Below are 27,673 nucleotides of genomic sequence, written 5' to 3'. Positions count from 1 at the left end.
CAGCTTTACCCAGAAGGATGATAAAGAAGACCAAGCTAGCATTTCAATAAAGTCTTGTTCCTCTGCAACTCTTCACTGCAACAATTAGAGAGTATCAGGGTCCAGATCTACTGCTAATTTCATTTCAAAGCAGTACAGATTTAATTTCAACCCACGGACACCAAGGATATTAACAGATCTCCAAGTCAAGGGGAAGCTGAGACCAGGTATCAGCTGAGGTGCCACACTGGAATGTAAGTCACACATTCATACTTCCAAATCTCATAAATCAGCATCCTAAACTCCACAGCTTCCAAAGCTCAGCTGGTTTATTAAACTTTTGAGTATCAACAAGTGTCCGGATTTGTCAGTCACATCTCCTCACAAGCCTAGTACCAAATATCAGTAAGGGAGGTAACACAAAAGCAGCCTGTAAAAATAGGCCGCAAGATGTGGATGACAAGGCAAGAGATAAAGGCATAAGCATTTGACAACATCAAAATCATGTTATACATGAAAATCCATTTAGAATCAAACATACTCATTTTATAAAGAGATGTCTGAGACCAGCCAGAACAATGACAAGCAGCTGGTGGAAAGAAAAGTTATTTGGAAGGTCTGTCTGGAACATCTCAAAAGACTCCACCACAGGGCAGACTGAGAAAGGTGTTGAACAAGTCTGTCAATTGTTGTGTTTTTGTTCTGTACAACTTGCAGAACAACAAGCTCAAGTCCCTGCTTTGGACACAAGATAGTAGAGGATGAAGAAAACAACAATCAGTCCTGCTGAAACAGAACAGAGCAACTTGCGATTATCCCTCCCGGACCGTGTCATGGTGGAGAAACGCTTCACACTGCCGGTTAGCAGGCCAGTCACACTCATAAAATCTGAATCCTGAATGAGAAAGAAAATTAAGATGGAGGCATTATAAACAGACGAAGATAACCCTGAAGAATCTCCCACTTTCTGGCTAAAAAACACTTGCACAGGGAACGGCACAGTAGCTGCCCATCTCTCTGCACCCATTGCGTCTCTCTCAGAAAGTCCTTCCCCCCCTGTGCTCAGGCTTCAGGAGCAGCACCATTCCCACCGCGCTTAAAACAGGGAAATGAAAAGACAGAGGAAGGTTTGTTCCAAACATAAAACAAACTGCCTCCCCTTTTTTAAAACAGGGTCAAACTACCTGCTGCTGGACTGTTCAGTTGTACTCATGCAGCTTATTCTGCTTGGAACAGCTTGTTAACTGCAACACTACAAGTGAGCACTTCATCCAAAGGAAATGTCCCTACATGAAGCTAGTGCCATTCATGTACAGCGGAGCAGGCTCACAAGCACAGAAAAAGGTGCAATTTCTTGCTATTAGTTCTATTTTTTCTTCAGCATGGGACGGCATGCACGTGCAACTCTGCCAGAGGGTGGCAAACAATTCTCAAATTAATGCAGTTCAGGCACTTTCATTTTGACTTCTGGTCTGTTTTCCTTATCCACAAACTACTCAGAGCTTCTGTTCATGTTGCTCCTGAAATGCTTCAAAACCTTCTCTGTAACAGAAGCACAATTTCATACTGATTGAGGGCTCCTCCTTTAAAGTCTTTTGCCATTACACCTTCTATTCAGATTCTCCATTCTCCTGATTTTCGGGCTGAGCAAATATCCATTTCAGACACTCCAACACTGTCAGCATACACCATTATTAAGCTTCCAAGCTGAGCTCACACCTTTGACTCAACTGGTTCAACACTACAATTATCTTTTCTCTCACTTCCACGCACCAGTTCACCAGATCCAACACATGCAGAAAAGGCTCTCCAAGCACCAGTATTATGCTGCTAATCTCCTTCTCAAATCTCTGGGCTGGACACCCCTCCTCACAATTCAGTTAACAGTTCTCCTAAAAAGCCTCAGAAGGTAACCCCTCTCCTACAAGACTGTGCTATTCTGGCCTTTCCCCAGTGCACTGGGGATTTTCCATCAGCAACCAAAGCTTAAGAGGCAGATTACTCTGGAAAGCGATTTTGGTTTTATTGGGTGTTGTGTGTCAGAAAGACGATAGAACAGGGCACCGAACAACCTAAGTGGACCCAGAGCATCAGCTTTGCTCCTTCCAAAGATGTCAGTGAACTACAAAGTCCTGACAGGTAGTCTGTGTTTCAGGTGTTTCAGTAAGTAACCCTGACAGATTTATACAGCAACACCAAAAATCGCAGGAGCAGCTGAGGAACAGGCCCATCTCCCAGCATTAGCCACAGGAGGCAGCTCTTTAATCCCAGTAAGGAGGTAATCTCCATCTGTATTTCTGAAGTGTGCTGTCCTACATCAGTCTTTCCTGATGCTAGATACCAACTGTGTCACCCATTTGGACAAAGTGATACCAGCAGCTGCTAAGTACCTGATGTTTATGTATCAAGAAGTCCACTGGAAACGGGTTTAGTTACATTTCTTGGTTTGGTAAACCGACCACTGGGATCTAACTTTGTCTGCTAACTTTGAACTGCTATTAAACTTTCACAGTTAAAGTAACTGCTGAGAGCCAGCACAAAAAAGTCATGCTTTTTACATTTCATTGGTTCCTTACCATGCCATCCAGGTAACGGTTTTGTTCTTCAGCATCTTTGTCAATATCCAGAGCCAGCTACACAGGATAAGGGAGGAAACGGGGATTAATGAACTTTTAATGTAGAGAGAACCTCTAATACATCTAGTACTGGTAAAATTTGAAATGCACATTAGAAAAGCAAGCCACTGCTTCCCCATCTCCTACACAGACAGACAGAGGCTTGTTTGGCAGAGGAGCAAGATTCTCATTTCAGATTCAGGTTACTGAACTTCTTCAGCTCTGCAGCGCTGAAAATAAAGTTTGACTGTCTGAACCTGTCATATGTAAGACAGGAGCATTTAAACGCTGGGACACAACAGCAGGGAGTCAGAGTCTTCCCTCCTACAAGGCGAGCCACTGATTTCTATTAAGCTCTAAATCAAAGTATTTGATGTTAGTAGGAACAAACTAGCTTTAAGAACACCACTTACATAGAGACACGTGTATTTTTCAAAACTAATTTACCTGCCTTTTTATTATGACTTTTTTCCCCAAGGAGGTGTGCTTAGCAATACCCCTCTGTGCAGCTTTTATGTTTCCCTCTGTGCCTAAAACTCCTTCCCTCAGTGCCACAAAACCCACATCATTCCCATTAGATGATGTTGCTACACCTCAAAAGGAAAGTGGAAATTCATAAACCCATCCCTGGCATTTCACAAGTGAAAGTTAACTATTATATCACCAACAACTAAGAGCCATTAATACATAGGAAGCCCTCTGTATTGACCACAGCCTTGCATCTGCAAGACCCTACAAAAACAACCCAGATCACCGATGCCCCATCCTTCCTTCGCCGCAGCGCCTGGCGTGAACTCGGCAACTCACCGACTTCAGCCTGGTGACCTTGTTGGCTAGGCTGTCTGCCATACGCTTGTTCTCTACATCCAGCATATCCTCCACGGCACTTGGACTCTGACCTGGGGGGAAAAAAGAAGAGAATGAGTTTTATCTGGCCTGATACATGTACTGGTGCTTTTGCTCACCCAACGTGGCGGGCGAGGCAGAGCCAGCTTCTTGCCCAACCAGTCTCTGGCTTGCCACGAAAGCCATTACGGCTGCCTCCTCGCACCTACGCCCTCGTGGGGTTTGCGCCACGAAACGCTCCCAAACTCCTCTTGACAAAAACACACCAAAGTTTCCCCAAACGGACCGGCTTAGAAACCCCGACGTGTGCCCCGAGCCGCCGCCACCGCCCAGCAGCAGTGCGAAGCAGCACAGGGGCTTCGTGCCTCAGCGACGCCTCCAAGCGCTACCCCAGGACGGGATTTGGGTGAAACCGGGCAAATCCGGGGCACCTCGCCCCCTCTGTTATTTCGGGGCTCTCCTGCCTTTGCCTCCCCCGGAGGCGCTGGGCAAGCGGGCCGCCCCCCTCCCCGGGCCGGCCCGGGCCGCAGGCCCGCGGCGGCTCCCAAATGGCGGCGGGAGCTCCCTGTTCCCCCTCACGCCCCTTCCAAGCATCGGCGGCGGGGCCGCCCCCCAAATGGCAACGGCGGAGGACCCGCCGCCGCTCCCCCGGCCCCTCACCTCGGCCCCACTCCGCCATGGCGCCCACCGGCCCCGCCTCGCCGGGCGGAGCCGCGCCGGCCCCCGCCTCCGCAAAATGTCCGCCACCCTCCTCCCCGCTCCCCCCCGCGGCAGGGCTCCGCGGTCCCCGGCGGGGAGCGGCGGCGCCCGGGTGGTGCCGGGACCCCTCAGGCCTATCGGGCCGCGCCCGGCCCGGCCCCGCCGCTCGCCTCGTCCCCGCCGCTGCCCCCCGGGCGCACGGCGGCGGAGCGCGGTCGGGGGAGGGCCGGGGCCAGGAAATGAGGCAGGAAGCCGGGGCGGCCGAGAGGAAGGTAACGGCGCTTCCCTCCCCGCCCCGGCTCGCTGGCCGCCCCTCTCCCCCGCCGGCGGCCGGGCCTGGCTGCCTGTCCCGACCCGGGCCGGCCCCGACCCGCCGGGCTGAGGCTCCCGCCCCGCTGCTGGGGCCGGCGGGGCTGGAAGGGCGGCGGCCGGAGGCCCGGAGTGCCCCTGCCCGAGCGGGCCGGGGTCGGGCCCGGGCTCGGCCCCAGCCCCGCGGCCCCGGCCCGCTTCGGCCGTCTCCGAGGGATTACGTGCCGCAGGTACCGCCAGCGCTTTGCCCGGCTCTTTGGGGCCAAAAAAAAAAAAAAAAAAAGGGCTTGAAGGGGGTTTGGGAAGGTGCAAAAAAAATGGTAGGGGAAGGAGGTAACGGTGTGAGGAGGGAGCTGGGGGGGGCGGAAAGGCGGGGCGGGGGGGTATGACAGATGCTCTTGCCTCCCCCCCCCCCCCCCCCCAAAAAAAAATGGAGAGGAGTCTGTGCGGTACCCCAGCCCCTCGGCGCTGGGGATGCTGTGCCGCCTGCCCCAGCTGAGCTGGTCCGCCTTTTCTGGCAGTTTTCTGGGTTCCGAAATGCAGGGCTTGCCCTTGGTCCCGAAGACCCCCCTTTGGCTGGGTTGGGGCAGGAGGGGATGGATAACCTGGTGTTCCTGTGTGATTGCCCAAAACCCCGGGGGCTCTTGGCACGGGGTCCCGGGGCAGTGTGGTTTCTTGTAGTTAGGTATGACCAGTGCTCAGTCATATTGCAGAATGTGGTACATAGCTACACGGAGTCTAAACAGATGCACAAGCTCACGTACGTACTCAAATTTGCTAGATTTTCCACCATTAGGAGTTACTTTCCAACACTGTGGACTTGCACGGCTCTGAGCTGTTAAACTTGTGTCTGTGTCTAAAATCATCTCATCATCCACGTCTGTATGCACATCTGCTCATTTACATTATTATCATGAGGCACATTATCTTCTGTAATGGTATAATGATTTGAGCCGTGGCTGCCAGCCATCCCCTGTACGTGCATTTTTACTGCATGTGCAGTGTATCTACCATAATCTGATGCACAGCCTGTCTCAGGCACTGACCGCACAGAGCAGCGACTACAACAAGATCCTAATGATCTCTTTCTTTTCACCACCTGGAAAGGTAGCTCCACTTTAAGCCAGGAGGATGCTTTCCTATCTGTCTGGCTTTCCTCTCCATCCCTCATTCCTTTACTCCACAGGAATGTTTCTGGGTATTTTTTTTTTTTTTCCTCCTGTGCAGTAACAGAAATCAGGCCAGCCAGGGAGGAGGAGGCAGAGAGCTATTTCAGGGAGCTGCTGTTATCTGCTCTATGTTAATCCCCTGGCTGGGTGGGGGGAAGGTTTTCCCTGAGTGCTTTACTGGGAGGGCATATATTAAACATTGAAAAGCAAAGAGAGGAAGAAGAGGATTAGAGGGAGAGAGAGGAAGCTGGCTGCTGGTTTTACTTGGGTTATCCATCTGCTCTGCTTTTATGGATGCAACAGTGTGAGCAGTCTCACTTGGGTTTTTTTGTGTTTGTTTTTTTTTTCCTTCTTTCCTTTCTCCACCCCTTTCTCTCTCCCTCTCAGATATCTGTGAATCGAGGTCCTTTTGCATCACCGTTATCCAGGAGCACTGGAATTCCCCTCACTCCCCTTCCTCCCAGTTTCACCTCCTGCTGTAGCTGAGCTGTTGAGATAATGGAGCTCAGGACTGTGGTAGCCACCGTGGAAAGCGGGGAGCAAGACACAGTTCTCAAGGTGCTTCAGATCTACAACCAGGAGGTGAGTGAGCATCAAACCTCTGCCTGACGTCAGCTGCTGCTGTTTACAAGCCTGGAAGCAGGTTGGCCATGTTGTGGGTTTCTGCGCCATCCGGCTGTCCCCAGTCTGTCTCCTCTGAGCACATCTGTCTGCGTGTTACTGCCATAAAAATGTTACAGACTGCTTCAAGCTTTTACTTTTAGATGGTTTATTGCTTGTTTTTTTGCTAGGAAGCAGCTAAGCAGCCTCTCTTTATCTTCCTTCCTTCATATACTGGAAGTAAAGCATGTAGAAGGGATTATTATTATTATTATTATTATTATCCAGATCCCAAGTAAAACCTGGCAGGGAAGTAAACATCAGTGTGAAGACCAAGTAGGAGGAGCTTTTATGTTAAGGCAAGGTTTGAAGGTAATAAAACTGAGGTGTGGGGAGGAGCTGCAGGTGAAATGGTTGTTGTGATTTGCAAGTAAAAGATCGTTAGAGGTGGACATGGATGAGCTGCTGGAACTTGATATGGGTGCCTGATCTGAAACCTGACAATAAGAAGTAAATAAGGAATATAGAATGTAAAAAAAAAAAAAAAAAAGGTTGGGAAGTAGCTGTGGAAGCATTTCTAGCCTTAAAGTGGCAAAAGATTATCTGTGGGGGTAATTCCCTTTTGAAATAGACTCTGGTTGTCAGGGAAATTTCCTTCAGAGGGTTTCCACCAGGGTAGGGCTGGCCCTGCAGATCTCCGTGACTCATTCTGCACCACTGAGTAGGTGGGAAGCCAGTGGGGAAAACCTGTGAATATTTTGCATGAGTGTGCAAGATGGAGAGTGTGCAACTACTTCCAGCAGTCAGTTTTGAAACGGGGGAGATACTAGCTAAGAAGAAGCCTATCCTTATTAAAGACAGTCCATGGGATTAACATCACCTACAGCAAGTGTAATGCTGGAGAAATTAGGAGTGCAAACAGAGTTTGATGTGTAACCAGCTTGAGGCATCAAACTACAATATTTTCTGTTGAATTCCTCCATCTGGATGCTTTATCGATGTATCAGGAAACTTGTAAGAGTGTCAGTGATTTTGCTAGCCCGTCTAGAAGAAATGGAGCAATCAAAGAGGATTATGAAACTGCAGATAAACTAAGCAACTTCCTTGCTTCATTTTTACTGTAAAAATTGATGGTACTGTATCCTTTTTCTGGGGATATATTTTAATTCATTGTTGCATACGCAGCCAATTTTTGATTGCCAGGAATAAACCACAGCTAAAGCAAAGCCACAGGTATGGCAAAAATATACACAAATGAGATTACAGGAGCCCGCAAAGAGGATGTGATGGGAAAAGAACAAGTGGCATGGTTGTCTGGAGAGCACATTGGTTCCAGGACTGAACTGCCAGTTCCTCATAATGTGGCGCAACAGCCTGTGCGTGGATCAGCTCACAGTGCTAAAGCACAAGAGGGCAGCCCCTGGCACAGTACTGCAGGAGTACAGCTGTCCTGCCTCCACACCTGAGGTTTCTCAAGCGGCAGGTCAGCATTGCTTTGTCCGTCATGGCTTGTTCTAGGCTGGAAAGACCAAAGCCATCCCTGGGATCTTGGTGACTATGACACAGTTAATTTGCAAACTGTATCTTTTGCTTTTAATCAGACAGAAATTGGCAGCGTGTAAAAAAGGCAGTGAACAGCACAGGAGACTACATCTGCAGAGTGAGCAAGTCAGGGAACACCTGCAATCTCCAAAAGCTCGGTGCAGTCAGTCCTGAGCTTTGCTGGGCAGGAAATCAGGTAGAGTTAGACAGTTGGACAACTCATAAGGTGATAAATACATTGGGAGGTGAGCTCAGCTGTTCAGACCTATGGGTGAGATATCCATGAATTGTGATCACTCAAGAGAAGTGTAAGTCCAAGCTACAGAATGATTGATTGTGGTAAGACTAATTACCATTATTGAGCAGCTCCATAAGTGTAAGCAGTGTAACTCAGTAAAAGGTGACAGTGAGTGCTGAGAAAATGATGGGAGAATTATGATACAATTATATTTGCATATCTCTATATGTAAATCTAATTCTATACATATATAATTAGTATTTTATAAATTTTAAACATTTTCATTCTCAAAGCTTGGACCAAGTTCTCTCTTGGTGTAAATGAAGATTGCATCATTTACTGGAAGGTGCTACTTTTCACCAGGGTGCCTGTGATCTCCTGTGCTGTTCAGTTCATTGGAAGCAGATGTAGCCAGAAAGGAGACTATCCATCGAAGAACAGCCAGAATAGTGAGAAACACAGAAATGTTTCCCATGAGCAAAGATCAGGACTGTTGATTAAGGGACATGATGGAGGTGTAGAGATCAGGTCTCGTGTGTTTAAAGAACATGACCTGAATAACCACAATGATCTGTTCAGAAGTAACAAGAAGGTACTTTCTTTAGGTCAGGAAAAAGAACAATAAATATCAAGGGGAGAAATGGGTTGGCACAGCTTGGTGGTGTCTCTGAGCAGAGGAATTACTGACTATTACGGGATATTTGGATTGTGATGAGTACCCACTTTACTGCTGCAGTATTTAAAAATAAATCCATCCGTCAGATGGGCAGAGCTTTGGCCTGTGGCATTCAGCCTCCACTGTAGAGCCAGTGGAAGAGGGCAATGGGTAATACTCATCACAGATGTTTTTCAAGGATGAAAGAGGGGCCTGCAGAAAAGCGGGGACCTCCGTCAAGGAAAGCACTTCAGACCTCATGGCATGGTCCATCTCCGTGCTTTTTAAACCAGATTCATTCCCCCTACTTGTGAAGCACAGAGTTGGAATTGCCTAGGTAGGAACAGTGTTGGAAAGAAAAGGCAGGACTGAAGCAAAAAAACTCAGTGGCAGTGAATTTTTCCTTTTGTCATGTTCCTCAGGAGCTTGTGCTGCTTCTTACAAACCCTACGAATACCATAGACCTCTGTAAGTGCTGTGGCACCCTTGCCATGCTGATTCTGTGCCTCTGTGCTGGTGGGGACTCTTCTTGAGAAGATGTGCTTGCTTTTGCAGTATGTTTTTAGACCTGCTGCTTTCCAGCTGAATGACCCTCCCCTGGCTGGTGAAACAATTTTGTGGATTTTTAACCTATTACTTATTTTGATTGATTTTGGTTTGCCCCCACAGAAATCTCAGTGCTTCACCTTTGACGATGAGGAGCGGGAAGAGAGGAAGGTAGGCACATTCTTTGCTTTCTTCCTATAGTTGGGTGCATAAATCTGCTGCTGCTCTGTACTCGTGTCCAGCAGGGCTTGTTGGTGGCAGCTCCTACAGGGAAAGAAATGAGTGGTTTTTTCATTAACTTGGTTAGGGAATGGTGTGCTCAGAGCATCTGGTTCCGGTTTTTCCATCAGTAGTTGGTGTTTTAGGATAAAGCTCAGCATCCTTCCAGCACTAGCAAACCCTTTGGGTTCTGTGATGCATATAGTCTCAGCGATGGGTGTATAAAAAGTGTGATCCTTTGTGTTTTGTGGCATGAGTCTGCTAGGCAAAGATCACAGCAACATGCAAACCTTTAGAGGGTAAGTGTGTTTGCTGTGAGTCAGCTGCAGGATTTGACTGAGGCTGTATATTAACAGATACTTAAGCTGGCGTAATCTGGCACTCAATGGAAAGAAACGCTCCTGCCTGTTCATTTCTACTCTTGCAGTTCTTTCATGCCAGGGCAGACTTTTGCATGGCTGCACGTGGCTGGTGGGCTGATCTGCCTAAAGAACTGACTTTTTTTTTCCTGGATTATTTTCCAGCTGGATTGGTTTTGTGGTCCAGTTCATTGCGCTAATGCCTGTGTTAGCACAGCAAGTGTGGACCAGGCAGCCAGGGTGGAGAATGGGACCTCTTTTGTCTGTGCCATTGCCAGCTAATGCTAGCATGAAATTTTTCCAGGTACAGCCTGATGTGTAGGATGGGATCTCACAAGATCTGAGCTCTTTGCCTTGCACTGACTTGCTGTTTGAGCTGGGACAGTCACACAGGCTGTGAATTCAGGCACAGCCTTGGCGTGCTCCACTTTTGGGGTGTAGTCATGAAATATGAATTGAGCATCACCACCTAGTTCCTGGTGCTCAGTTCTTCTGAAGGTTTAGCCCTGGGCACAGGCTCTGAATCTCTTTAACTTGAGTCAGAGGCTTTGGTTACTTATGACTGTATCTTTAATTCCTGTGCCTCTGTCTCCTTGTATGGAAGAAGAGGAATGACTGTACTTTCTCACTTCTTAAGGGCATGACTGTGGGGCATACTTCCTGAGTTAAAGTTTGTTCAGCTTCCTGTTAAGGACTAAAATTCATTCTTTCTTAATTCCTTCCCTCAGTCCTTTTATCATTATGAAGTAAACTGATTAGGCAGTGTTAAGCCAATTACACTGGATGATAGCAAACCTTGTAGTCTTGGATTCCTTTGCTCTTGTAATACACATGGAAAGACACGTGCTTTGATATGGTGTCATGTTAGAGAAATCTAGTGAGATCTTACCTCACCAAGGTGTGAATGTCTATGCAGTGGATTACTGGTGTAATGTGAAGTGCTGCTGCACATGGTTCAAACCAAGCTGTGCTTGGTTGTGTGAAGCATTACTTTTGCTCTTGTACTCTTCTGTTGCTTGCTGTCACATACAATGCTGTTATCCACAAGGGTTAGATTTACAGCTCTTGTGAATTGGTGTTAGTGGAGCTCTGCCAGTCTGTACCTACTGAGGATCTGGGCTAGTAGGTCTCCAGACAGCACTGAGGTTTAGGGAGGTACTACTTATTTGAATCTCCTGAGGTCTTTTCACCTCCTTTTCCTAGGGCGTCACGTGCTCTTTTCACCTCGCTTAGGTCCTTTTACCTTCCCTTGGTGATTTTCTGACACATCTCTCAACCTTTTCAGTCTGTTTCTGGAGCACCCAAAGCAGATGCCTCTCTAATCTTAAGGCTCTGGGCAGGAATAGAGAACTGCTGTTGAGTTGGTTGCTGCTCTGCAGTGAAGCTGTAAGGGATGTTTTTGTCCTGCCTTCTTTGCTTAATGCAGCTGTCAAGTAAACTGTGTTAGCCTGAACCGTCCTAACTGGATGAAGCTAAAATATGCAGTAGTAGCAGTTGCCTGTTCATATTCTCCCTTTACATCTGATCTGCTTTCCCAGCCGTTCTTTGTTTCTTGCTGGGTGTCCTTGCTCGAACTGGGTCAGGATCAGATGCTGGAGCCATACGATTCCCGAGTGCTGCTGAGCACGCACCTGAACCAGAGCCGTTAGCAGGCCCATCTCTAGATGACGCTCGCATTTTCCAGGGCAGAACATTACAGGGTTGGGGGGGAGCACCATGAAGTGTCAGTGCATGAGGCATTACTTGTTTCCAACTGAACAGAAAATGGCCCAGCTGCTGATCAAGTTCCTGGAAAGAGAGCTGCAGCCGTCCTGCCAGGTCACATGTTTGGAAAGCATCCGCATCCTGTCCCGGGACAAATACTGCCTTGACCCTTTCACCACCAAGGAAGGCTTGAAGACCCTCTCCAGGCATGCTGGCATTGATTACTCAGAGGACCTCATCCGGGAGGTCCCAGACTTGGATGTAATCCTGGAATCCCTCAAATGTCTCTGCAACATTGTCTTCAGCAGCCCTAGGGCACAGGAGCTGACAGCTGAAGCCCGGCTGGTGGTGGGCCTGGCCAAGCGCATCAAACTGTACAACGAGAGGAGCCTTCCACATGAGGTCAAGTTCTTTGACCTGCGTCTCCTGTTCCTGCTGACGGCGCTGAGGGTGGACATCCGGCAGCAGCTAGCCCAGGAGCTCAGGGGCATCAGCCTGATGACAGATACCCTGGAGCTGACCCTTGGTGTAAAGTGGATGGACCCCTACGAAGTTGCCACCGAGGAGGGAATTCTCCCACCTTTGCCTCGGCAGGAGACAGAGCGAGCCATGGAGATCCTGAAAGTGCTCTTCAATATCACCTTTGATTCCAGCAAGAGGGAGGTGGATGAGGTAAGCCTTCTGGGTGTCCCACTCCACTGCATTTGCAGGTCTCTGGGCTGTGGTTTGACTACTGTTTTTCTTCTCTGCTTGCATTTCCTCATATTACGTACTGGCACTCATGCAGCCTATGGGTGCGTGTAAGGGTAGCAAGAGACTCGTGTGTCTGGATCTTCCTCCCTAGAGCACTGCCTCTATCCACTGCATTACTAACCCTTAAGACTTTTAGAGCATTACAATTTAAAAGTTGGTTTTTTTCCTTCTTAATGACATGATCCGTTGTGCAAGTGGCAGAGCGTGGCCCCTAGATAACTTGCTTCTGAATGTGGCCTGGTAGTCTTTCACCTTCTGGACAAGGTCAAAGGAAGGTGTGATGAAGAACATCTCTGGCTAATCCATGGGCCTGTTTTGGGGCCTCTTCCAGCCCTTGACTCAGTGTCGTAGAGTGAGGGGAAAGGTACTAGGCAGCAGGAAGACTGTGTTGACCTCAAAAGGAGAATCAGGAAGTTACTTCCACTTAAAGACCCCGCTGTCACGCTGCTGGAGGGAGGGATGGGGCTGTGGGCTGCAGGGGCAGCAGACTCTGGGATGTGGAGGATCCCCTTTCCTGATCAAGATTTTAATTTTCTGTTTTGGGGCCAGGAAGATGCTGCTTTGTACCGGCACTTGGGTGCCCTCCTGCGCCACTGCCTCATGATCTCTGCTGATGGAGAGGACCGGACAGAGGAGTTCCACAGGTCTTTGTTAGATAACTACGTCATGATCTTCACTAGAAACAGGTCTCCCCAAGGCAGATCCTGCCTGACCTTGGCATTAACATCCTCTGCTTGTTTGGTGATTGCTAAGGTTGCTGCTGACAAACAGGCATCTTTGGTTTGGTCTGCAGGTTCCTCATGCTGCTAGAACTCAGAAATAGCCTTGCCCTTCCTGCAGTTAAATTTTATGTGCTAATGCCCCAGCCTCCCAGCCTGCAGGAGGAAGTGTTTTCTCCAAGCCTGCCTGACCCCAAGGGCCATATTTGATATCCTACCTCAGGCCTTCTCAGCAGTGCCACCCACTTCAGTGGGCAACTTGCCAGAACAGATGTTTGGTACTCTAATTAAAGAGTCCATGAGATGGCCTTAATTAACTGTCTGTCTCTTGAGCCATGCTGAGAAATTGCCTGTGTCACATTGCTCAGCATTATTGGTGCAGGGGTGTCAGCTGTGAGCAGGTGACACCATCCTGTCCCCAAGAAAACTATAGTCAAAGGAAATGTAAGGAATGCATTGATCATCAAGGTGAGGAGTGATGCAGCAGGAGACCCTGGAGAAAGGCCTTTGGCCACCCAGATTGGTCGTACTTGACCTCTGTATCAAGATCCATGGTTTCTCAGTTGTCAATGAAATCTCTTTGGACTTCCAGTAAATAGTTCAACTACCCAAAAAGCAGTTTAATTGACTCCCTTTTAGTGGTGTGAGGAGCTTGGGTTGCAGTCTAAAGACAACTTCGATGTCAGGGACCTCGCACTCCTGGAAGTTAGTAACGAACCTTCACTTCTGCATAGCTGCAGAACTGTGAACAAAGATCCATGACTATGTGTTCACTTCTCTTCTCTTTTATACGTTTAGTCATACAGTTAACCTTTTGGGCAACCTGCCCCTGAAATGTCTGGATGTCCTCCTGACCCCAAAAGTCCGGCCAGGCTCCCTTGAGTACATGGGTGTCAACATGGATGCAGTCAGCATCCTGCTGGATTTTCTAGAGCGACGCCTTGACAGGGTGAGTTGCGAGGCTGCTGTGTGAGTTCGTCACTGCTCATTTTCACAAGTTCACTGCAGGGCACCTTTCATTCAGCCTTGAAAAGCCCAGTGCCAACACCACAGGAGCACCAGCAAGGCATGGTTAATTTGGAGATAACCCTTTATAGAAGGGGCAGTTTTTAGCAGAGGCAAAACTTATGGTTGGTAGGACTAAACCAGCACCTGTCAACTGGGCAGATGACTGCATTGTTGCTTTATGGACTCCAGGTAGTGAGATTGTTTGAACAGTAGATGATTAGCTGGGCGATTAAAATATCAGTTCTCTGTTTCACTCAACTCAGTAGTGATCCAGTGGGCAGCTTCTGGAAGCCTGAATTTGCATTATTTTCAAGCTGGCTGTGTCTTTCAGTCTCTGGAGTTATTCCAAAGGGCCTCCAAATTTTACCACTGCACTTCTCTACTCTGGATGCCCTAAACAAGTATTTCTAGCACTGCTGTGCCACAGAACAGGGCTTGGAAAACCATGCAGTTTGAGCAGTGATGAAGCACTGAAATTCCTGAACCAGAGGCTGGAAAGCTTCAGCATCCATCTGTTTTCCTGACAGTCTGTACTTCACCACAAACCAAGCAGGTTGAGCTTGGTGTGACTAATGTGTTGTTTGTTTTGTGGACACTTTTGCAGGGACACAAGCTGAAGGAGAGTTTGACCCCTGTGCTGAACCTGCTGACTGAGAGTGCCCGAGTCCACCGCCAGACAAGGAAGTTCCTGAAGGCGAAGGTACGCTGTAGTTCAGCCAAAGGTTGAATGATGCTGCACTGAGCAGAGAGGAGAATAGCAAACCCCCTGGTTATTGCTGTCCTCCAGACAGAGACCACCTCTATCTATCTGCTAGGTTCTGATATATGAGTGGTTGAGGCCTTTGGTACCCACAGTATTTTTTCCACATCTCCCACATTCTATGGATTTATTAGTTTTAGCTGATTTGTAAAATGCACATATGTTTTCCCCTGTCGGACCTGCTGTTGCTGTTCCAGCTCCACTGATCACTCCTCACTGTGGCCTTGTAGGTGCTGCCTCCACTCCGGGACGTGAGGAATCGGCCAGAGGTGGGGAACTCGTTGCGGAACAAGCTGGTGCGTTTGATGACCCACATTGACACTGATGTGAAGCACTGCGCGGCAGAGTTCCTCTTTGTGCTCTGCAAGGAGAGCGGTGAGTTGCAGGGGCTTGTTGTGGGATTTGGTGGCAGGGAGTCATGGACCTTGGCCTCTGGGCAAGCCAGAGAGCGTGGGATGGGTGACCCTCTGCAACCAACCGGAACTTCTGTCTTCCCTTGGGCCAGATACACTGGGTAGGGAAAAGTGGAGAGTGTCCAAGTGCTCTGTGGGAAGGAGCTGCTGTCTCTCCTGCCAGTGGTGAGTGAAAAGCTCTGCTGGAGGACACCCTAACACCCTGCAGACAACCTGGCCTGCATTTGGACCCCCACCCTGTGGGTGTTGTCCCTGCCGTTCCTGGTGCATAGTGTGGGAGCATTGCTCCCTGTCAGAGTTCAAAGAAGCATTGGCATTTCTGGGTCTCCATGGCCTTGTACCGATCTTGCTATTGGGGCACACAAGAGCAGATGGGGCTGGAGAGGCAGAAGGGGAAGCACAGAATGGTCTCTCTCCCCTTCTTCCTGCAGTGTCACGGTTTGTGAAGTACACGGGCTACGGGAATGCAGCTGGGCTCCTGGCAGCACGAGGCCTCATGGCTGGTGGTCGGGAAGAGGGAGAGTACTCAGAAGATGAAGACACAGACACTGAGGAGTATAAAGAGGCAAAGCCCAAGTAAAGAAGTCTGCTCCCCCTCTATAGCACCCCTCTTCCTACACCTTCTTCCCACTCCTGCTCTGTCCCTTTCTTCATCTGCCTCCCTGCCATCTCCCTTGTCCTGCTCTTTCACATGCATATTTCATTCTGCATTACTTAGCAGTTTCACCCTTACCTTTGTCCTGTTCCACCCTCTCTACCTGTTCCTTGGCCTCCATGGCCAAGCTGCTCATGGCGTGGGTGGTCACCAGTGCATATATTGGGTCCCTACAGCTGGGCACAGGCTCTAGAGTAAAGTGGGTTCCTTCAGCTGCAGCCCATTCTGCACCAGACCTGTTCATGGTGTGCATGTGGCAGTATATCTCTTTCTAATCCATATCTTATACCCTTTCTTGGCATCCGCACATCTCAGTACAGTGGCAGGCTTTTACTCTGCGCTGGGATAAGGGTAGCCCCTTCCTGTAGCAGGGTTGGAAGTGCCAATTACTCCTCTCCATCTCCAGAGTCCTGTGCTGCTGGAATGAGCTGGTTTTTTTGTGGGGTTTTGGGTGTTGTTTTTTTTTTCTTTCCCTGCTAGTGGATGGTGGTAACTTGAGGATGAGGGATGTGCAGGGAGAGCTCAAGGACTGTGCTCAGCTGTGGGTCCCATGCTTCCTAGCATCCTGTTCAATGTGGTCTACAGGTTGGGTTTTGGGGTTGGTTTTTTTCCATTACCTTTTTGCCTCCTGACTTAAGGAGAGGGAAGAAGTGTCATCTGCCCTTGTGCACCTGGTTTAAAACTGCACTGTGGAATTGGCAGGATGGGGATGTTGCTCACACCAGAGAAATGTGAGGGATTTGTAACAGGACAACTGAGCATAGGACATACAGAAGGATGTCAGAAGCTCTATGTTGCACTGCGATAGCACTTGGGGCTAATGAGATGAGCAGCAATGACAACCAGCCTTGCTGTTGTGTTCCTCTGCTCAGTAGAGGCAAAGAAGGTTTTTAAACAGCCCTGTTTTCACTCCTCTGCTTTGTCCTTTATTTGCCTTGGCCTCACTGTTCTACTTGCAGCATTAACCCTGTGACGGGACGTGTTGAGGAGAGACTACCCAACCCTATGGAAGGGATGACTGAAGAGCAGAAGGAATATGAAGCCATGAAGTTAGTCAACATGTTTGACAAATTATCTAGGTACGAGAAAATTGTGTGTATTCACATCTGCATTAGCACCTGCCTGTCTGTGATTTACATTTATCACAGGCCTTTCTTTGAATGCATTCCCAAGGCCACCACTAACTGAAGGGATGTGAGAGAGAGTAGGGGAGTACATGGGGAACTATTTCCTTAAGCTGGGCCCCATTATGTGGGGAAGGCACTGCAAGCCCCACACACCTCTCTGGCATGATGCTATATTGTGAAATTCCTCTACGTGCCTGTACTGTGTTTCCAAGCACCCGCTGCCTCACCAGGTTTGGCCAGGTGCTTAGTGAGAACAGCTGCTCAGTAGGAAGCAGCATTTTGGGGACAGGTGGCAGCCAGTGCCACCAGTCCCTTTCCCTGCAGGAGTGCTTTCTGCAGTCATCTTTCATCCATAATTAATAGGTGCCACAGAGGAACCCAGAGTGCCAGCTGAGTTCAGACCACTCCCAAGGGTGGGAGGGAAAAGGGAAGTGCATTTAATCCATGTATTTCCATTGTGTGTTGGAGGGAGAGGAATGCTGATGCTAGTGCTAGTTTTCCTCTGGCAATCCTGTGCCACACGGAACAGGACCCTAGAACTGAGCCTATTCCGGGGAACCTGAGAATAGCCACACTTGTGGATTGTGCTTCCAGCCATTGCCTCACCATGCTGGAGGTTTTTTGGCTAGAACTGTACCCCACTTCTAAAAAGGGATTCTTAGTGGTGGCCTGGGGTTGTTCTGGGCTGCCTACAGGCAGTTTCCACAAGCCCTGCATTTCTGCTGTAGTACTCATCTGTTCCTGTGTTGTCTGCTGCAAATTTGTTACCTTCCTGCCTCTCCTCCCTGGTTGCAGAGAGCAAGTCATCCAGCCCATGGGCATCACACCAAGTGGCAACCTGGCCCCCATGGAGAATGCCATCCGCGACATGGCTGATGAGAGGTCGTCGTCCGACTCAGACCTGGGACTGGACTGATCCAGACCTCTCACCCCCAGCCTCTGAGAGCTGGGGACCCTCCATCCACTCTCCCTCCAGAACTGGTGCTGCACCTAGAGGCTAGTACTGGGCCAGGACTCTCCCTGTGGGATCTGGATCCAGCCTGGACCCCTCACAGTCCACAGCAAGGAACACCTCCTGCCTCCTTCCCAGCTCCATAACCACCTCACCTTCCCGAGGGTCTTCATGGTCTGGCTCCACCTTGGTCTCTCCTGTCAGCACCCTTGAGGATTTCATACTCCAAATTGCTTCCAGGACTTTCCAGTAGGATTTTTTTTAAATACATGATGCTTGGGAAGAAAGGGGGAGTGGGGAAATCTTTGTCACACCATCAGGGTTCAGCAATCTGCAGAGCATCTTGCGTATGTGCCAATGTTTGTGTGGCCACTTGTCAGCACATGTGTCGCTGTGCGTGGCTATGTGTGGCTGACCCTGTGCAGGGGGAGCCACTCCCCAGGAACGCAGGCGGGAAGATGGGACTGCAGGAGAGGCGTGTGAGCGGTTATTCACGGCAGTGCTTGGGGAGCGGTGTCTGCGGGGTGTCTCAGCATAGTGCATCCATTTCATCAGCAGGTAGCTGTAGATGTGTGTGCTGTGTGTGTGCGGCTGTGAGCGTGATGGTTTCTGCGCAAAAACAGGAGTGTGTGGACTTATGAGTGTGTATGTGAGTGCAGAGGGGAGTAGCAGTGTGTGCACTGTGGGGAGGCAAGTAAAGCCTTTGTGTGAAGCTTCCAGCATTCCCATCGGCCACAGGGGAGAAACGTGCAGGTGACTGCCAGGAACACTCTGATAGTCAGTCTCTGGCACTGTGCAATGTTCCTGTTACCTTGGGGTTTAGTTTTTGGCATTAGCCTTTCCCCATCTCACGCTTTCCAAATGAAAGGCTGAAATCTGTGCTTTGTCTGCTGTGTCCTCATCTGCTTTGGCTTTCCCACAGGTCCACTGCTGTTTGCACCCAGGGGCTGGTGTTGGTCCTGTCCTTTGCTGTGGCTTAGATTTGTCTTTTTTTGTTTGTTTGTTTGTTTTCTTTTTAAAGAAATTTGTTTTAAAGAAAATCTTCCAGTTTGCCTCATGTACCAGAGTTCCAAAACTTACTATCACAAGTAGGAATGCAAAAGTGATGCTAGAATAAAGAAAACCTGATAAATGGGTGCATGGCAGTGATTCATTGAACGTGATATTTCTTTACTGGCTCAGACCCATCTTTGGCTTTTTCTGACTAGCACATGGTTCTACTCTGATCACCCTGAACTTTACAGTTTTATTTGGGAGGTAAAATTGTAGCATTAAACTGTGGCTAAGCCAGAACCTTTCCCTGTGCCACAACCACCAAGTATAACTAAAAGGATCGTCCCAAGGTTAAAGTAAGTGTTGAAGCCTGAGGACTGCAAAACAATCTTAGCTTGACCTCTCAGGCCTCACAATATGCAGTTGTTTACAGGACTGTTCCTCATCTCCTTTACAAATGCTCCCTAATGGTTGAAAATTGTGCACACCAGCTCTGTCTTCTGTCTGTGCAATAGGGATTTGCTGCTCAGCCTTTGCAGGACGCAAGCCAGCCTCGATGATCGTTTGGTTGCATGGGTCTGCTGAGGTTTCTGACTCCCCGCAAGGCAGTGAGTGCAGTGGGGCTGGGGCTCTGGTGGGGAGGCAGGACGGGCTGGCCAGGCTCTGTAATGGGGCACTGCATCAGGCATCCAGGACATCTGGGTCTGGGGAGGCTGCAGATGTGCAGCAGGGGCGAGCAGAGTGTTTGCAAGTGTTCCTGCCTGTGTATTTTTAGACGTTAGTGCTTGTTTTCTGAAGACGGTTTCTATGATATGGAAAGCTGAAGGTATGCTTCATTTAGTTTAGTTCTTCAGTGATTAAGAATTTTTTAGTAGTTGTGATTAAAGTTCCAGGCTCTCCCAAGGGTATACAATATTTATGTAAAACTGACCCACTAAGATTCACAGATGGGCTTCTGTCATGAGAATAGCTTCAGTGTATCGCAGTTGGAGTATTTAGGCCAAGTGTATCTCTCTTCAATTAACTAGCAAAAAAACCCACTGCAGACCTTCTGTGTGAAAATGCAGACCTCTGATCTCGTCCCAGCTGTTAAAGCTTTCTGAAGCTTTCTATGCAAGACTGAGGGGTATTTTTAATGCAATGCTTCTGATATTGTTGTATTCTAATTTTCTATTGTGCTTAAAACCCTGCCTTGGAACTGACAGGCCCTGCTTTGAAAAGCCCCAGTGCAGGGGCTGAACTTGGCACAAGGTGCTTCTGGAGTAAGGGTTTATAAACAGGGTACGATTTAGAAACAACATGTCTCCACCGTTTTCAGTGTGAAGCAATGTGCCATGAGGCTTCTGGTGCTCTGCAAAGTGAGAGAACAACCCTTCTGATTTTCCTGAGGCTGTGCATTCAAATACATCTGCTGGGCCAGTCCCGGCTGTGAGGAGGAACACACAGATATATTTGAATTGTGCATTTGGATAAACAAGTCTGCTTGTGTGAATGAGAACTTGTTCAAACCTTTCTTCAAGGAAGCAGCTAGGACACCAAGCACCGAACTCTCTGTTCCTGTAGCATTAGCAGTAGATGTGCCAGGCTTCTGTGGGGTCCCTGGTGCTAGTCTGATTTATAGCAGGTGTTGGGTCCAAACACTCCCAATTATCTAAACAGATAGCCATAAGACAGTGTGTTGAGGCTCTAGCTTTGCCCTGGGAAGAGCTTTTGGGCACAGAAATCCTTAACAGGGTTCCAGTGTTGTGTTAGTAAGATGCAGCTGAGTGCTCTAATGCTTTTATTCCCTTCGCTTGGGTTTTCTGCAGTTTAGCACTAACCATAACAAAATGGTGGCATAAAAGGCTTTGCATTTTGTTGTGCTTGTTTAGAGCTGGTACTGATCTGGGATTGCCTCTAGAACAGCTGGTGTGATAAACAGATGGGTCAGCCAGGGACTTCAACCCCCACAGCCAAATTTGGGTGCTGGGGTGATGAAATTTATGCCCTGTTGCAGGGAAGAGGCTCTGCTACACCTGTGATATGCAAAGTACATCTGCTAGGGCACATTTGGGGAAGAGCCAGGACAACGCTGCAGTGCTCTGATACTGTCTCTCCCTGGGACAGTCTTTAGAGGGAGGAAAGGCACTTGTGTAAGGTTAAAAAGAAAAGTAATAAAAAAGCAGGTGAAAGGAGTGGTGTTGGTGGTGGGGACAGAATGTGTTCAAAAAATAGGGAAGGTGTGAAGTTTTCAGAAAAACCCTCAGGTGACATCAGCAAAAGAATTAGAACTCTTTTTATTGTTAAATAATTAACACTACACTGATTCAAAACTCTTCCAGCAGCTTGAGCTGGCATTCTTGAACAGGAATGGGAGGCAGGCCCCCCCATGACAGCATTTGTCCCCTGATTAGCAGAGATTTCATCTGAAACATAAACACTACAAGTCTGCAGCAGCTGAAAGATCATGACTAAGAGAAGAGTATCTGAGGAGGAGCTGTGAAAGGAGTTGGTAGATGCTCAGTCTGGTGGGGGGAGCTGGAAGACTCACTCCAGACTGTCCTGCCTTAAGGCCTGACCTTCATGGCGTTTTCAACTCCTGCTCCTTGAAGACCAGGCCCTCTGAGGGTCTCCGAGGTTGGATGGCTCAAAAGAGGGAGACCCAGACGGCAAGCTGCATATGCATAGCTTGTTTGACATGCTGGTATGAGCCACGAGCTCCTGGCCGCTTACTGGTGAAGCTCTTGTGGCTGGATATCATCACATGGTGTGCTGATGGGGTGACAGCCGGAGCAGTGGAAGAGGAAAGTCTCTCTTAGTGGGTGCTGAAATGAGGTAAGACAGGAGGGAACAGTGTGCTTGGTGGCTACATCAACTGTTCTGAAGTCTCAGGTAGGAAAGCCTTCATGTGCAGAACCAATTTGCAGCTTGGCATGCGGGCTTCACTCCCTTCAGCTTCATGGGTGAGGGCCTCTCTGCTCTGCTTCCAGGCTGGCTGGATTGAGCCACCAGCATCCCCTCCTCCCAAGTGTGCCAGTTCTGTGTGGATTTGCTGCTGCAGAGCCAGACGGACTCTTCCACAGCTCCCTGCCATGATCTCTTTCTCTGCCCATGCTGGGCATGACAACATCTCCTTTTCAAGGTGAACATTGCTCTTCAGCAGCAGGGCATCAGCTGTCCTATTTGTCTTTTGCAACCAGCTAAAAAGAGAGAGACCACACAGTGTTTGCTAGGGTGTTTCAAACCTTCCAGCCCCTGCTAGCTCAGCCAGCAATGCTTCCTAGCACCAAAATCCTAGAGCAAAGAGGAGTTTGTTTTTCCTGCTTTAACACATTTGCACCAGCTTTATCCATCAGTGATTTAGAGCAGCACAAGCGTTAAACCAAGGGCTGGTTGATCTCATACAAATGCAAAATGGCTCGGAGTGAAAAATCAAAAACCTGACCAAAAGACTAGTAACTCCTGTTCACCCCTACCCTGTAACCTGATGAAAGTAAGAACAACCTGAATGTTAAAATTGGAATCCTGAAGCCAGATTTTCTCTTGGGTCAAAGAAGTCATGTACAAACAGTGTATCTGTTAAAAATACAACTGGCTTCTTGCTATGGTGAGTTGGCAGAGCCCTACTGTAGACAACGGAACTGTGCTCATTTGCACAAGCGGAAGAGCTGGCCCAGCCCACAAGTTACAACTTCTGCTTAAATTTAAAAAAAAAAACACAAAACCCAAACCACAAAAACCCCAAACATTTAAAAAGTGTTTGATGCCAAATGTGGAAAAAAATCTTCCCAACAGGTCTAAAATAATGTAGCAACATTAGCACTAAACTCAAAAGTAATTAAGAACTTGTTCTCATACAATTTCTCACTTCTGAAGATCTCAGAAGATTACAGAAGTAAGAAGAATAGCACAGGGAAATAAATGATCAGTGAGGGTAAAAAAAGTGAAGTCTTTAGTTAGCAATTTAATGGTGTCAGGTGGAACAAGTACCCTCACTGCTGCCTGTGGCTTGCTGTTTGTCGCATGTCTGGCCACTGCAGCACCTTGTTCGGCCTTGGACATAGCACAATTAGAGCCACCCTTTTGTTACTGCTATTACTTATTTCTCACAATGACGAGAAAAAAACCACTAGAAATGAAACAAAAGCAATTAAGCGAATGTACAGAAAGAGGTAAGCTCTGCTATGGTGATGCTTGGCTCAGCTCCTTGGCCTGGCTCAGCAATTATTCTCATTAATGTGCCATTAACAGCATCACAGGCTCAGGCTCAGCCAGGGAAAAAGCCACATAAAAACCAAGGCCTGAACAGCAGCTTTGACACCCGGGAGCGTGCTCCACTGTGTGCCTGTGCGCTCAGGGGAGTTTTCCAGTCTCCTCGCATGCATCTGAGGGAAGCATTGCCTGAAGAAGAGAATGCCTGTGTTTTGTGTTGCTTAAGTGCAAAGGTGAGTCCTTTGCTGACCTACAAGATTGTACTGGATTAATTTGGTACAGATGACACAGGATTTTCTGGTCAATTCCAGCTCCAGGAAACTGTACCTTCATCTATAGGGCTTTTTCAGTGTGTTTGGGAACAAATCAGATGAAATTAACAGAAAGCTTTTCATTTAATTGAGTGGGTCACTGCTTGAAGAAGCCCTAAAGTGTTCTCAGTCAACCCAAAGCCCAGCCTTTTCCGTATTCTTCCTATTTCATCTGAGACCAGCAGATCCGCATCCTCCCCTTCTGTACCACTGAAACATTAAGCAACACAGCACTCTGCTTTGTGGTGCCTTCACCGTGAAATAGCACTGAGGTTTGGTTTGTTTTTTTTAAAACCTCTTTGCCCTCTTCTGTGGTCCTTTTCTCTGAATACAGACTGCAAGCGTGGCAATGTCTGTGGTGCAAGCCTAACCCCAGCAAGCATGAACCTGCTCCCCCTGGAATAACCCCAGCACAAGGAACAAAGAGACTGAGGGAGGGAAACAGGGCTCTGAGCCCCTTCCCACCTTTTCTTTTTCCTTCTGAATTAGTGTTTGCATCTCTTCATTCCAGTCCAGCAGCTCCACCAGCTTCTCGACCCCACTGACCACGTCCCCCAGCTGGGCTACGTCATTGTAGCGTTGCTGCCAGGCGAAGGGTCCTACAAGATCTCGGTTGATCAGGACTCGGGGAACAGAGCTGCGAACAGCTCCTGCCAGGCTGGCAAAGGGCTCCACCTAAAGGAAGGCAACCCAAAGGAGCAGAGAGAGACGGTCACCCCGCTGAGGGGCACTGCGGGCATGAATTCGCTGCTCACTAAGCTTGGAACTGCTGTGTTTAACGTTCTCCCACTGTGGGCTAAGCTACCCCAGCTTTGAACAGGTTATGGAAGTCACCAGTTATCCGGTGGCCCTTCCTCAGGTAGCCGCAAAACTTGTCTCTTGCTCTCCAGGTGCCCACTTTTTATCAGGAGCACAGAAGACTTTCAGAGGGTCTCTCAGAGTGCATGCACCCTATTTCTTACCCTGCCACCTCAAATTTTACCTCAATAACCCAGTTTCTTGCCTTCTCTTCTAAACCCTCTCTCTCCTCCAGAGTCTCCTCCGGCCCTCTTTTCCATGTGCCTTTTTCCCCTTGTCAGTGGGGGGTTTCCCTTAGTCCCAGACCTCCAGGGATGTTCCAATGATGAAAAGCAGGTCTGCCATGGGGAAGTCTGTCACATGCAGGAAGAAGCGCTGTGGGAGCTCCTCGCCAAAGAACACAATGTCAGGCTTGATGACTCCAGTGCAGACGGGACAGTGAGGGACCTTGTCTGCCATGACGTCCCCCTGAAGCAAGAGCACCCAACACCACTTGTTACAGGGCAATGCATACCTGCACAAGGCACGGTCAGAACCACAACATATTCTCACAGCGACATCCAGCCCCAAGTGTGGTCCCCTCCAATAAAACCTCTTGGCCCTGAGGGCAAAATAACAGGCCTGCAACAGGTTCTCCTCCTTGTGTTAATTTTTGTGTCAATGCCCAACTGCGACCACTCACCCTGAAGTCCTCTCCTGGGAACTTCCTTCGACAGACTGTACAAGTGGCAGTGGCAAAGGTGCCGTGGGCTTCCACCAGTTTATCAGGAGGGATCCCAGCAACTGGAACACAGCGCGTGGGAGAGGACCATCTCAGTGTGAGGTGACTGAACCATAAACTCCACATTCACTGGGCATTTCCCCAGTCCTGCCTCCTATTCTGCTTCTCACCCTCATCTCTTCCTGGCATTCTGCTGCTGAGAAATGGGGAAGAAAAAACTCACCTCTCTCCAGCCCGTCAATGTTCTGGGTATAGAGGCGCAGGAGGAGCCCTTTGTCGTGCAGGAGTCTCAGGAAATAGTGGGCGTAATTGGGTCTGTAGTTGCCAGGGTAGAGCTCCTTGGCCAAAGTGAAAAAGGGCTTAGGGTTGACAAAGAAATACATCAGTTCAAAGATTGCTTCTGGGTAAGGGATGTTGTACTGCTCAAGGTTACTGTAGAGGCCGCTCCCTGGGGACCTGCAAAGAGAGGAGAGGGGGGGCTGGCAGTTGAATGCAGGAAGAGATGCCACCCACCACAGAGCCAGACCAAGACGTGACAGAGCAGACAGCGAGGTCCTTGGGTTCTCTCTGGCTGCTTTGTGCTGTCCGTTGTGTGTCAAGAGAGCAGCTGAAACTACCTCTGCACAGAAGGAGAACCTGCCTCACATTCCTGTTCTGCTGCCACCCCACGTTCTCCCAGCTGTAGGGGTGTGCCTGTGGTCGGAGGAAGGGAAGGGCCATGCTGGTACGCTGTGAGGACCATGCTCTCTTCAGGCTGGAGTGTCTTGAGCCTGCACCACAGCCACATTGGCTTTTCTCTGGTGGCCAAGGTGGTGCAGTGAGGGCAGCCACAGAATCAAGTAACAGGCATGACTTAACCATCCTGAAGACCTGGACCAAGGAAAGGCCCGGAGTCCAACAGGTGATGCCAGCCTGCCTTTGGCTGGAGAAGGAGGATCAGCAGGCACAGAAACTCCTGTGCCTAGTCTAACCTGGCACAGATAAGCAAAATGGAGGGGTGAGAGGAGTAGCAGGCACCAGTATTATCTAAGCTGAAGATCTTGGCCATCCCAGGACTGAAAAAGGACAAATGAAATGATGGAGGCATTACCTAAAATCCGGGATGCCACTGGGGGTGCTGATCCCAGCGCCAGCCATCACCACCACTCGACGACACTCCTTCTTCCGAATTAGCTCTGCCACATCCTGCAGGGTGAGCTTCTGCTTCCCACCATTGTCTCCCCATCCGCCCACTCCTAAAATGGCTCTGGCAGCAGCAGACAAAGAGAAGGGCCTGGTCCCTTGGATCCTGCTCGGAAGAGAGAAAGCACAACAGGTAGCATACTGATAGTGACATCAGCTGAAAACTGCGCAGGGGGAGAAAACCACCCTAAGAATTTTGCAGAAAGCTCTTCAATTGGCAGGACTGTGTGCTAGTACTTAATGAGGAGAAAGCTTAACTGTTAGTCTAATCCATACCCCAGGAGCAGATGCTTTCCATTGCGCTTTCTTACGCAGATCTAAAAATACCAAATCACTGGTACCCCTAGGAGAGGGTTTGTTTTGGACAGGGGGTGGACATAGGGCTGTGCGAACAGCAGCACTGGGTGTCATTAGTCAATTTACACTGCTCATGGCGTACCGAAAACTCTTTTCTGTGTCCCAAGTTTCAAGAAGGTTCTAACAGGGTGATGCAGTCACCCTGGGACAACGCTGCCCAGGTTAGCACTGACATTTTCATTTCTCTATTTCCCCCAAGGACTCTGCCTTGAGAGAGTTCCACGTGTAAATGGCAAATGCCTGAAGGAATCATGGGTCAGCGCTATGTGCAGATGGGGCTGAGAACAGTCATTATCATCTCAAGGAACAGCTTCTCCCCAGACAATTAGTGCTTGCTGGTGCAGGACATTATGAGCAGTCCAGAGAAGGCGTGGGAATGCAAAGAGCCAAGAGAGAGCTGCTGGATCTTGGCAATCCGCAAACAGCAATTACCGAGCTGTGTTGACCATGGCCTTGGTGTGGTCGACACTGTCTTCACAAGGACACAGATCTGCCTTGTTGGACCAGGTTCCCGGGGAGCTAGACTGGCAATCTGGCAAACACTAGTGTTTCTCTGGCAAATCTCTCTACCCTCGAGCTCCCAGGCCAGCTCTGGCTCACAGAGAAGGCGACCCGCCTGCCCATTTAGACAGGAGAGGTGACGTCCTCCATCCCATGCCTCCATTCTAACGGTACCGCTTCCTCCCCTTCGGCGACGCAGAGCCCTGGGGGGCATCAGCCACCAGCACCGGCTGTGAGGCGACGGGCCCTACCTCCGCGCTCCGGAGCCGGCCGCCCCCTCGCTGTCCCCAGAGCGAAGGGAGAGCCGGGCCAGGCCCCCCGGGCCGCCGCCATCCCCGGGGCCGCGCTCCCACAGCCTCCTCCACGCTGCAAGAAAGCAGAGAGCTGGTGAACCGCGGCGGGGGGCGGCTGACGCCGGGGCCTCCCCTCAGGCCGCTCCCGCCCCTCACGGGCCTCACCCGCCGCCAGGAGCCCGCCGCCGCGCCGAGCCCCCCGCTCCATGGCCGGGGCCGCGCTCCCCGCCGGGCCTCCGCCGCGGCGCTACCGCAATGCCCCGAGTAGGCGCGCCCGCCTCTCCGGCAGGGACGCGGCCTCAGGCCTCCCCCGCCCGCACCGCCTCCGTTTTTTGGGCCGTGTCGGGGATTTTTGGGGAGTTCGTTTGGGGAGGGAGGGCGAAGCCCGGGGGCGAGGCGTTGCCATGGCTACTGGGGGGGGCGGCGGGGGAGCGGTCGCCGCGGGGCCCTACGGTACCC

General features: G+C 49.6%; 3 protein-coding genes across 12 annotated transcripts; 1 reads left to right on the top strand and 2 right to left on the bottom strand.

Annotated features, from left to right (window-relative positions):
• Positions 1 to 290: 290 nt before the first annotated feature.
• On the bottom strand, positions 291 to 4,254 carry BET1L (Bet1 golgi vesicular membrane trafficking protein like). Of its 3 annotated transcripts, none has more exons than XM_075048578.1 (4): positions 4,101 to 4,254; positions 3,402 to 3,493; positions 2,556 to 2,612; positions 291 to 874 (listed from the first exon to the last, which is right to left on the bottom strand). In XM_075048578.1, exons 1-4 carry the CDS (start codon positions 4,117 to 4,119, stop codon positions 707 to 709), a joined length of 336 nt encoding a protein of 111 aa, XP_074904679.1. In that variant the 5' UTR covers positions 4,120 to 4,254; the 3' UTR covers positions 291 to 706. The 3 variants fall into 3 exon arrangements, with proteins under 3 accessions (XP_074904679.1, XP_074904680.1, XP_074904681.1); XM_075048579.1 differs by lacking the exon at positions 4,101 to 4,254 and adding an exon at positions 3,646 to 4,022; XM_075048580.1 differs by lacking the exon at positions 4,101 to 4,254 and adding an exon at positions 3,727 to 4,022.
• A 24-nt stretch (positions 4,255 to 4,278) lies between these two features.
• Positions 4,279 to 19,016, top strand: RIC8A (RIC8 guanine nucleotide exchange factor A). Of its 4 annotated transcripts, none has more exons than XM_075048576.1 (11): positions 4,279 to 4,411; positions 6,005 to 6,199; positions 9,322 to 9,369; positions 11,538 to 12,152; positions 12,783 to 12,877; positions 13,751 to 13,901; positions 14,565 to 14,660; positions 14,951 to 15,095; positions 15,565 to 15,709; positions 16,748 to 16,867; positions 17,711 to 19,016. In XM_075048576.1, the coding sequence occupies exons 2-11, from the start codon at positions 6,116 to 6,118 to the stop codon at positions 17,829 to 17,831; spliced, it is 1,620 nt and encodes a 539-aa protein (XP_074904677.1). In that variant the 5' UTR covers positions 4,279 to 4,411; positions 6,005 to 6,115; the 3' UTR covers positions 17,832 to 19,016. The 4 variants fall into 4 exon arrangements, with proteins under 4 accessions (XP_074904677.1, XP_074904675.1, XP_074904678.1 ...); XM_075048574.1 differs by lacking the exon at positions 4,279 to 4,411 and adding an exon at positions 4,538 to 4,678; XM_075048575.1 differs by lacking the exon at positions 4,279 to 4,411 and having other exon boundaries at positions 5,188 to 6,199.
• Positions 19,017 to 21,117: 2,101 nt separating this feature from the next.
• SIRT3 (sirtuin 3) lies at positions 21,118 to 27,575 on the bottom strand. 5 transcript variants are annotated; one of them, XM_075048568.1, is made up of 8 exons: positions 27,380 to 27,575; positions 27,173 to 27,287; positions 25,972 to 26,169; positions 25,105 to 25,337; positions 24,843 to 24,943; positions 24,467 to 24,628; positions 23,828 to 24,037; positions 21,118 to 22,039 (listed from the first exon to the last, which is right to left on the bottom strand). In XM_075048568.1, the coding sequence occupies exons 1-8, from the start codon at positions 27,420 to 27,422 to the stop codon at positions 22,019 to 22,021; spliced, it is 1,083 nt and encodes a 360-aa protein (XP_074904669.1). In that variant the 5' UTR covers positions 27,423 to 27,575; the 3' UTR covers positions 21,118 to 22,018. The 5 variants fall into 5 exon arrangements, with proteins under 5 accessions (XP_074904669.1, XP_074904671.1, XP_074904672.1 ...); XM_075048570.1 differs by lacking the exon at positions 23,828 to 24,037; XM_075048571.1 differs by lacking the exon at positions 27,173 to 27,287 and having other exon boundaries at positions 27,380 to 27,508.
• Between the last annotated feature and the right edge of the window lie 98 nt (positions 27,576 to 27,673).

Source organism: Buteo buteo, chromosome 16 (assembly GCF_964188355.1).
Source record: "Buteo buteo chromosome 16, bButBut1.hap1.1, whole genome shotgun sequence".
Taxonomy (NCBI): Eukaryota; Metazoa; Chordata; class Aves; order Accipitriformes; family Accipitridae; genus Buteo; species Buteo buteo.
This window is presented reverse-complemented; position numbering and strand designations above follow the sequence as displayed.